Source organism: Pholcus phalangioides, unplaced genomic scaffold, assembly GCF_987345545.1.
Source record: "Pholcus phalangioides strain wild (caught in Gottingen) unplaced genomic scaffold, Ppha-v1.0 ptg000014l_1, whole genome shotgun sequence".
In the NCBI taxonomy this organism is placed as follows: domain Eukaryota; kingdom Metazoa; phylum Arthropoda; class Arachnida; order Araneae; family Pholcidae; genus Pholcus; species Pholcus phalangioides.
Genome location: NW_028301607.1, coordinates 26,014,720 through 26,024,090, shown reverse-complemented (window position 1 = coordinate 26,024,090; position 9,371 = coordinate 26,014,720). Strand labels below are relative to the sequence as shown.

General features: G+C 39.1%; 1 protein-coding gene across 2 annotated transcripts in view; it reads right to left on the bottom strand.

The window, feature by feature from the left end:
- Positions 1-3,624: 3,624 nt before the first annotated feature.
- Positions 3,625-9,371, bottom strand: part of LOC149078363 (G1/S-specific cyclin-D2-like) — a 129,348-nt gene continuing 123,601 nt past the window's right edge. For both annotated transcript variants that reach the window (XM_089242017.1, XM_089242016.1), the window contains one exon: positions 3,625-7,728. In XM_089242017.1, coding sequence (XP_089098143.1) covers positions 7,522-7,728 — 207 coding nt within the window. In that variant the 3' untranslated portion in view covers positions 3,625-7,521. The remainder of the gene's footprint in view (positions 7,729-9,371) is intronic.

Genomic DNA, 9,371 nt, shown 5'->3' with positions numbered 1-9,371 from the left:
CATATTTATTTCCGCTTTTTTGTGGAGTTTTTCCCATCAATGATTGATGTGAGTAATGGGAGAGCATTTATCTTCGATTCCATAGCCACTGTGCCATGGACTCGCATCGTTAGATCGCCGCAGAGGGCACAGGAGTTGATATCTGGTAACAGTTCTGAATTTCACTGCTCCGCAAAAATATTGCCATAGTTTAAATCTGATAAGCCTTCAGATTAAATCAAATAAACCCTCAGTAAAATTCAAGGTTTTTTTTGAGAAGTCGTTTTTTTCCCCAATTTCGTGCTCCCTTACCCCCAAACTCAGAAGAAGAGAGATACTCTAGCCTTTTCTATTGTGCTGTAAGATGTTTACGGGTAATTCACACATGTATATCTGTATTGACGTCATCCTGACCTTAAAAGTCCATCGATTCACGCCAGTGCCATCTTAACGCATGTGCCTACCCGGGCACCTCAAGAGAAGAGAAAAACTGCCTCAAGAAAATGAGATCTCGAAATTTTCAAGAATTCCCGTAGAGCTTCAGAAAAATCTGTCAGCACGAGGTCCATGATGCTTTTAAGACGGTCCTGCTTCACATATTATGAGTGGTTTGTTTCTCCGACATTTGGCAATTTTTCAGGTGATTTCCACAGTAATTAGCGGTTTTGCTCTTTTTTTCCATCATTTTCGGTGGCAATTGCCAATATGATCACATTGGTGTATGCAAAAATGGGGCTTCTAAACTGCCCCTCCCCCCCCATAGGCAGAGATAGACTTGGAAGTCTGGGGGGGGGGGGCACGATGATGATGATGTCAATTCATATACACATTTATACATTAGATCAGTCGACCCTACCTTTGACTTTCAATCGACGCTGTTACCAATCCCCCCCCCCCCGTATCTCCACCTATGCCTCCCCTTCCAAGCAGAGATTATAATGTTATTTTGCAGGAAAAACTCCCCTTTCGAAAAATTTCTGTGTACACCTATGTATGGTCAGCACTAGGTAATATGGTCGGTCATAGTGCTAATGGCAATTTGAAATCCGTCTAAATACTATTACTACTGAACTGTACATGCACCTCGTCAAGGGCGTAGCGAGGGACGGACTTGGGGGGGGGGGGAACCAGAATCCCCCCCCCCCCCCAGAACGAAATTTCTGGCTGCACCTCGTACATATTCCTCTACGGAATTTCTAACGAATCTGCACATGCCGGAGAGAATGTATGTGTGGCCCTAATGTATTTTTATTTTGTCGAATTGTGCACTTGTTTCGTGTTCGGGCTGCCATCTGTATTTTCTGAAGTGAGTCGGAGAGACTGTTTCAAATGGGAGACCGCCTCGAAGCTGGAAAACCAGCTTCAGCTGACCACCGCTCTGCTGTCAACAGGGGTTCGAACCTGGATCCTCAGGACGGGAGTCCAGCACGATGCCCACACGACTGCACAGCGGCCATGTCTAAATGCTGAAGCTATTGCTGCCATCTATCAAGAACTCAATGAATTAATATAACTAAATATAAATTTACGAGTAGAATAATAAAGGACCCATGCTGCTGTCTATTATCCATAAAGCAAACGAAAAACTGTCAGCTAGTATTACTTATAAACGACAGATGGCAACAAAAACTCAAGCTAGGAGATTTTTTTGTTTTACCATTGGTCATAGCCCTCTAAACTTTCATACGTCAAACATGGCGTCCCACGTGGTGAATTCGCAACTTACTGATTGGGTTTCTGAGCACACGGGGACTGTATAAAAAGTTAATTTCTTTATTTTTTTTCATGTGTGCGACCCCCTCAAACAAATGTTGAGATTTTTAAGTAACTGCACGTCATTTGAAAGCGTTTTGTAATTGAAAGTATGTTTCGGAATTCAACGGTTACAAAGATATCCGCTGTGCAAACAGTTTGGAAGAGCCCCTGTAGAGTGGCCCGTGAAAAATCTGACCTAAATTTATGCGTCTGAACAAAAGCTTAAGACTGTCGCCCCGCACCCCCTTGCTTAAGCCGCTCCTGCATGAACGGGGCTAACGAGAATCAGCCCTGTGCATGAATGTGAATGATGTCACATTTGAATTTTCCGAAATTTTGTTACTGACAGTAACTGCGAGAGCTGGGAAAGGGGGAATTTGTTTTGCTTGCCACATTCTCGAGCGCGTGCTCTTACACAAACATCCACGTCTCGAACTTCATTTTGCGGCCGCTAGAGGCTCGTATATCGGCAAAGTTTTTTTCTTTTACCACCCTGTATGTGCATATTGCATCATCTCGCTCCAGCCCTTCAAGCAGGACCGTCTTAAGAGTATCATGGGGGGGGCCCCCGGGCCAAGTGGTTTTTCTGAGACCCTACCTGGTAAATCCTAGAAAAGTTTTACCAGATCTCATTTTGTGAGGCCCCGGGCCCATGCGTTAAGACGGCACTGCCTCCAAGTGTATCTCTTCTCCCTACGCCTGTATATTATATATCATATTATAATACTATTAACTTTTAGATGCGCGGCTTTTTTCCCCCCTGCTATGTTAAAAGGTATCTCCTCGGACAAAAATGACCCGGCTTATGCTAAACCTGTGGTCCTTGGAACCAACTGAAGCGGCCCGCGACCTAATTATGCAAAAATGAACTAAGCGACACATTTACAGATTACTTGAGTGACTAGCGACATATTAAATGACCTCTGCAGCACAGTTCCGGAGCACCAGCGCAATACATTCCCAGATCACTTGTGACCTGCGACAAATTGAGCGACCTCGTGTGGCATAGTTCCAGAGCACTTAAGTGACAGTTCCGCATCAATCACATCACCCGCGGCACGTTTTCAAACCAATAAAGTAGCCCGCACGCTCCTAAAGAATGAGCAACCTTGATTTAAGGCCGGATTACACTATAAAAGTTTGGTAAAAGTAATTTTATAAAACTTGAAAAATCTAACCAATAAGGTTATTGGTTACATTCTAGAAAATGCAACCGGCGACCTTACTGGCTGCATTTTTCAAGTTTTATAAAAGGGCTTTTACCAACATACACTTATAGTGTATAATCCCGGCCTTAGGCATATATGCTCAACCCTTACCCGGAGACACGGCAAGTGTGGCCCCAAGATCTCAAACCTAATTTTGCAAAAATGAACAGATATACTCAAGTGAAAATGAGCTGCGGGTCATTCAAGTGATCAGTAAATGTGCCGCACATCACGTAAGTGACTTGCCATGCAGTTCCACATCACTTAAAGTGACCCGTGGATATGATCTGAAAAATGTGTCGTAGGTCAGGGCCGTCTTAAGAGCATCATGGGGCCCCCGGGCCAAGTGGTTTTTCTGAGGCCCTACCTGGTAAATCCTAGAAAAGTTTTACCAGATCTCATTTTGTGAGGCCCAGGTGGGCCCATGCGTTAAGACGGCACAGACGTGGGTCACTTGAGTGATTAGCTGCACAGTTTCATGGCACTTTGTATCATTCCGTGGTACATTTTTATTGATCACTCAAGAGACCCGCCACATATTTACAGTTTGGCACGTTCTCAAACCAATGAAGTGGCCCACACTCTCTCAAAAGGTTGAGCACCTTTGATCTAATGGTTAAAATGTCGAATACATTAAAATGTTGTAACACAAAAACTAATCATGAATGACAAATACAAAAAATTCGAATGACTTTGTTTTTTAATTACCCAAAAAAAAAGACAACTGGATACAAAAAAATAATTGCTGTTCATTTTTGAAAATATTCGGGGCGACAGACGAGGAAAAATGGGGGGGGGGGAACCACATTGACACATTAAAAAAAAAAAAAAGTTACTTTTTTGCCTCGAGAAGTAATTTTGTTGTCATTAAGAAACAAACTGCACTCAAGTTTTTCAACAAAAAAAAATTACATTCTGTCCACAAGGGGTGAAATATTTCGGGTAAACATTTATATACATGAGGTAGCCTGCAGATATATATACCTGAATATTCGGGGAAGGGGGCAATAGGACAAGGAAAGGTCTTGCAATTTCAACTGCCAAAAATGACAAAAGATAGCAGTGAAAGAGGAGAAAAAAAATACAGAGACATGATAAAACAAGGGGGAAAAAAACCAAATATATCCCTTCGCCACTGCATAATGTTAATGGTTTATACATACATAAATGCCCAGTACTAACGAAATTGCAACATGGACACGCTTATAGAGAGTATTTATGAACATATTTTCTACCTAATTGCAAATTTAATTGGTGTTTCACCTTTAACTTTGGAATTCACACACATACACAAACGTGATCGAGGAACACACACACGATGAAAATTTGACAATTATCTGCTGGCATTGGAAGACTGTCTTGAGCACGATAATGTATATATTGTGTATAAAAATATATATATATTGGTCCCATTACATATATACCTGTTTGAGAAACGTTCTGGAATGTTCATTCAGGCTACCATTACATCAATACAGAGGGGTTTTTTTTTTGGATCTTTTTTATGTGTCCCGCATTAGCATTACAGATCATCCAAGTAGTTGACAAGGCAAAAACTAAACTATATATATATATATATAAATTTCATTGCGGATCAACATTAGTGTGATGATTGATTGAACAAAGGCAGAGTTATAACACACCATAATATGTTGTCAAAAAATAATAAAGCATGTGCCCTCAATTTAATTTACAGATCTTCGGAACATTCTATGTGCCTTATGCATGCATTTAATAAGTGCCTCATTGGTCAACAAGAAATCAGTTATATAATTTGACTGGCCGTTTTGAAAAAACACTTTGTGTGTGAAGGAAGGTTCGGGGGAAAAAAACACAGACCTGTTTGAATTCAGACTAGAAAGTGTGACAAGATTTCATAATATAACAATACAATAATAATAATTGAAAAAAAAAAATTTACTCATCAGAAGCAGCGGTTAAATCGTAAACTATTATTCCCTTTTTTACCCACCTTTACTTGCCATAATTATTTATAAGCTGGTCCCAGTGATAAGGAAATTAATGACTATAAAAATGTGTGGGTGCACGAAACAAAGTAATATTAACTGGAAATCAGACACAACTAAGGATAATTATTTATCATGGAGTCAGTAACAATTTAAAAAATGTGAGAGAATTAGCATGTGCATTCACATCAGACTCTGCAATACTGTTCCTGGTTGGATTTATCGAGACAAATGGAAAGGTATGGTTCAATGTTGTGGCAGAATTGAATGGAAGCGAAAAGCATATTTAGGTTCGTTACAAGAAGGCGCAGAAGGCATCCAGACTCTCACGCAACATCTTGAAGAGATGAATGACTTTGTGCAGTCTGCTTCAGTTACACATTGATGCAAAACTACACAAAGACCATTGTTACCAAGGGATCTAGCATGCTTTCCCGTCAAGGTGGAATCTTGCTGTGTGGCAATGTACGTCATTGTTCAAGGAGTGGTTATGCATTCTTTAGTCTGTGGGACCAGATGTGGATAGAGCCCTACCCAGGCACGGCCGGGGGGGGGGGGGGGTTTGAGAATAAACAGTTAATTGGTAGACAGGAATTTTAACCAGGTAGGGAAAACTTTGGAATATCTGAGTTTGCCCCAGGGCCTTGTCATGCTGTTATGACTGCTTTTGTTTGCGGGTCAAAATTCTTAATTTTCTAGGGGAATTGGACCTCTTTGTTCTCCCCCCCCCCCCCCCCCAATCACAAGCTAGAATTTTTTTTAATAACGTGATCTTCACGTATTCCCAAGAGATCCCTACAATCTGTCCAGGGTAAATCTTGAGTATGGTGTACCTGTTGTGTTGTGTGAATTAGTACTATCACCCTTTAAGGGCCAGAGGTAGTGAACTCTGTCAACATTTTCACTTGTCTAGATAGATGAACAGGGAATACATACAGGGATTTAACACTGTTTTCCATGTTAAATCATCTTGAATGATGTTTGCAACAGGAGAAAAGGATCACCTTATAACAAAAAATCCTACCACAGGAAAGCATGTTGCATAGTTTGATGATGCCAGATGCACTATAGCAGCAAATATGCATTTTCCTACAAAAGCTGGACATCTGAGATTTTTCTCAACGAACATGACTACGTTCCAGCTTCCTGTTTAATTCTGCCAGACCAATCGAATATGCCTATTTGTCAATCTTCATGACTCATCTAGAACAGATTCAGTTTATACATGACACTATTAACACAAATTATTTCTCAGAAGTCTCTCGTTTCAAAATTGTGACTTATACATGCATCTGCATGGAATAAACTAAATTTAATTGTTTCGAAAAAATTGATAGTGTTTTCCCATTTCATAAAAATTAACTATGCCTACACAATTTCGAGCTCAACGAATGGACAATATCACTATTTTCCCCTTTATTTTAGAGGGAAAAAAATCACATTTTTGCAGGATAGTTAATTATCCGAGAACAAGTATCCTATAATCAATATACGTTGCACATTTTTAATAACACAACAACCCACCCAAGTACATACTCAATCAAGATGAGGGAAAACAAGTTCCCATCCCACAAATTTTTGACTGCACAAAACCCACAGAGAGAGAAAAAACATCCTATCAATCAATTACAACATTCATTCGAGAAAAACTATCACTATGCATACGTAATAAAAAAGTCTGGTAATGACTATCGGTCAGTGCTGGTAACCAACACTCATCAACGACAATATATAAGGGGAAATAGAAAGGAAGTATACCATTATTAAAATAGAAGCCTAAACGAAAGAATGAATATAATAGCATGCACACAAAAATCACACAGCAATACATATAAAAAAAAGACATGACTTCCACGAACGATATCCTGAGCAGTACTTTTTGAAAAAAAAAATCACATAAAATGTGCATTGAAAAAAAAATTCAAGAACCATTCATATATCGATATACATATATATATAATAACTACATGACATAATCGTATGTGGTATTCACCATACGAAAATTCCCTGACGCAACAGAAATCTACTGGTCAACTTGAGTAATGATATGCACTAATAATAATATATAGATATACTCCTGATGAAACAATGCGTATCCAGTACATCGGATATAGAAGAAAAAATCGAGAAATGCTGTTGAAAAAAAATGCCCGTATCCAGTATCGACCCATTCATCCCACAACACAAGAGACAACCTCGGTATAAAAAAAAATCAATTGACTAGTTATCACAGAATTGCAGCAGCTAGTACTGCTTCATCATCATTTACACGTCACTTTGCACACCCTAAAGAAACCATTCGCTTTACACAGAGAGGAAAACGGATGAGAATATATATAATTGTGACTATGACATTACTGATGACAACAGGAGCATAAGTAACAACAACACTGAAAGTAATTGAATATTGTCCTCAACAATATATAATAATGCACTGCGAGATGTATTGTTTTCATCGAAAAAACACATAATATATATAAAGAAAAAATGACTGATTTTTCTAGCACCTAGCAGTCTTTGTACGCAGTCAAAGTTTGTTTTTTTTTTGCTGGTTTTAATAAATTTTTGTTTTAAAACCACAGTCTTGTCAAACGCAACGATGCACCATCAATTCAGAAGAGGACATCTTGTACATCGGTTGGCGTCTCAGCCTTCGTTGTCACTGAATCCACTGGGTATTGCTGCTGCTCAACAAGTTTCAAACTAACTTTATTCTCTAAAGGGATGTCCGCAACAGGTGGAGGAGGTGGTTGGGCAGCTGCTGCTAATCTTTCCATCACAGTAGCCTCGATCTGTTCCAGACATGATCTTAGGCAATCCTGCAAATATTGAAAAATAACTTAAGAACATAATTAATTTCACAGACACATTATTTTACCAAACATGCAAGGTGAATAAGTGTATGTGCAATCGTAAGTTACCCCAACTTTTTCTTTTGTATTAAGTAACAATACTGCATACATAGGTACCAATTCAGACTTGAAAAATCTGTAGTTTATCCCTTGATGACACATTTCCATCAAAGAACACATGTCAAACAAATAAAAGAGAAAAACTGGGGATTTTTCTTTTTTTTTTAAATTACAATGGGTGACCATATATAAATTCCGTTTTTCTAGGATGCATTTTTCCCTGTCCTGATGTGTTTTTAGCAATAATTACCCATTTTAACCATCATATTTGGTGATAATTACCGATTTTTCTTACTTGAAATCCTGATTTCCATATTTTTCCTGAGAAAATGGGGTTAGCCTGAAATTGCAAGAACTGGAAGAGTATTTTCTTTAGGGATTTTCTATTCAAACAAAGCTCAATTTAAGGGCTTTTAGGGATGTGCATATCACAGTTACGGTAACGTTTCCTTCTGATTCCCAGACTCAAAATACGAATACAGGGGCTGGAGGAAAATGAATCAGCTGGGATACCTTTCCATGGTAGCCCTTAGTAACTCGAGCATGTGGACTGTTGGACTGCAATCTCAGCAGTGAAAGATATAGCTATATACTATGTACCGGGTGGGCAAAAAGTCAGTAGAAACTTTAAAAATGAATAAAAATCAGGAAAATAACCAAAATAAACAGTTTGCAGGGTTAGCTGCTAACCCTGCATCGCTAGATCACTGGAATTTTTTTTAAGACAGGAAAAAAAAAACAGTGATAGACGGCGCTAGTATGAGCAACTGTGGTTTAAATATGCAAATTAGATGGTTATAAGAACTTGCGCTCCTAATGCACAACCAGTTCACCCCTGTAAACTGTGTATGTGGACCTGCTGCATTCTGCCGTTGCTGGATTTGTGACTCACCTGCAATGGTGGCGGTCATGTGGAACACATACTGCTCTGATAAACGATTTGGAGGCATTCGGTTCGTTATTTGCATATCTTTTATTTAACTTGTGTATGTCCGCGTCACGTATCTGCTGTTTTTTTTTCTCCTGTCTTAAAAAAATTCCAGTGACCTATCGATGCTAACCCTGCAAACTGTTTTTTATTTTGGTTATTTTTTCGGTTTTTATGAAGTTTTAAAGTTTCTACAGACTTTTTTGGAAACCAGAGGGAAAATTGAATACCTCACTCAAATAGCTTTTCTATCGGTCAATTTAACTGAGGACTCCTGTTAATGAGTCTGAATTCTGAATTTGTTCTCACTTTGTCTATTTCAATTATTTTATGCACACTAGGGCCAATTAGACTGGGAACAAAAAAAATTATCCATTTAGAAAGACTGTCTCGGAAACATTGGCACAAGCTGTCCTTTCACCGCCACAATTTGCTTCACAAGTGCACATAATGAATGTCATATTAGAAATTACTAATCTCTTTAAAAATGTTGAACTCTATCCCCACAAAGGGGAAGGGGGGAGGGGGGCAACAGAATCGATGGCTTTCGAAAAATGGCTGCCCTTCAAAAGCTTGAGAGTATTTTAACACTTCGTTTTCAACTTCTCCCCTGCATCCACAC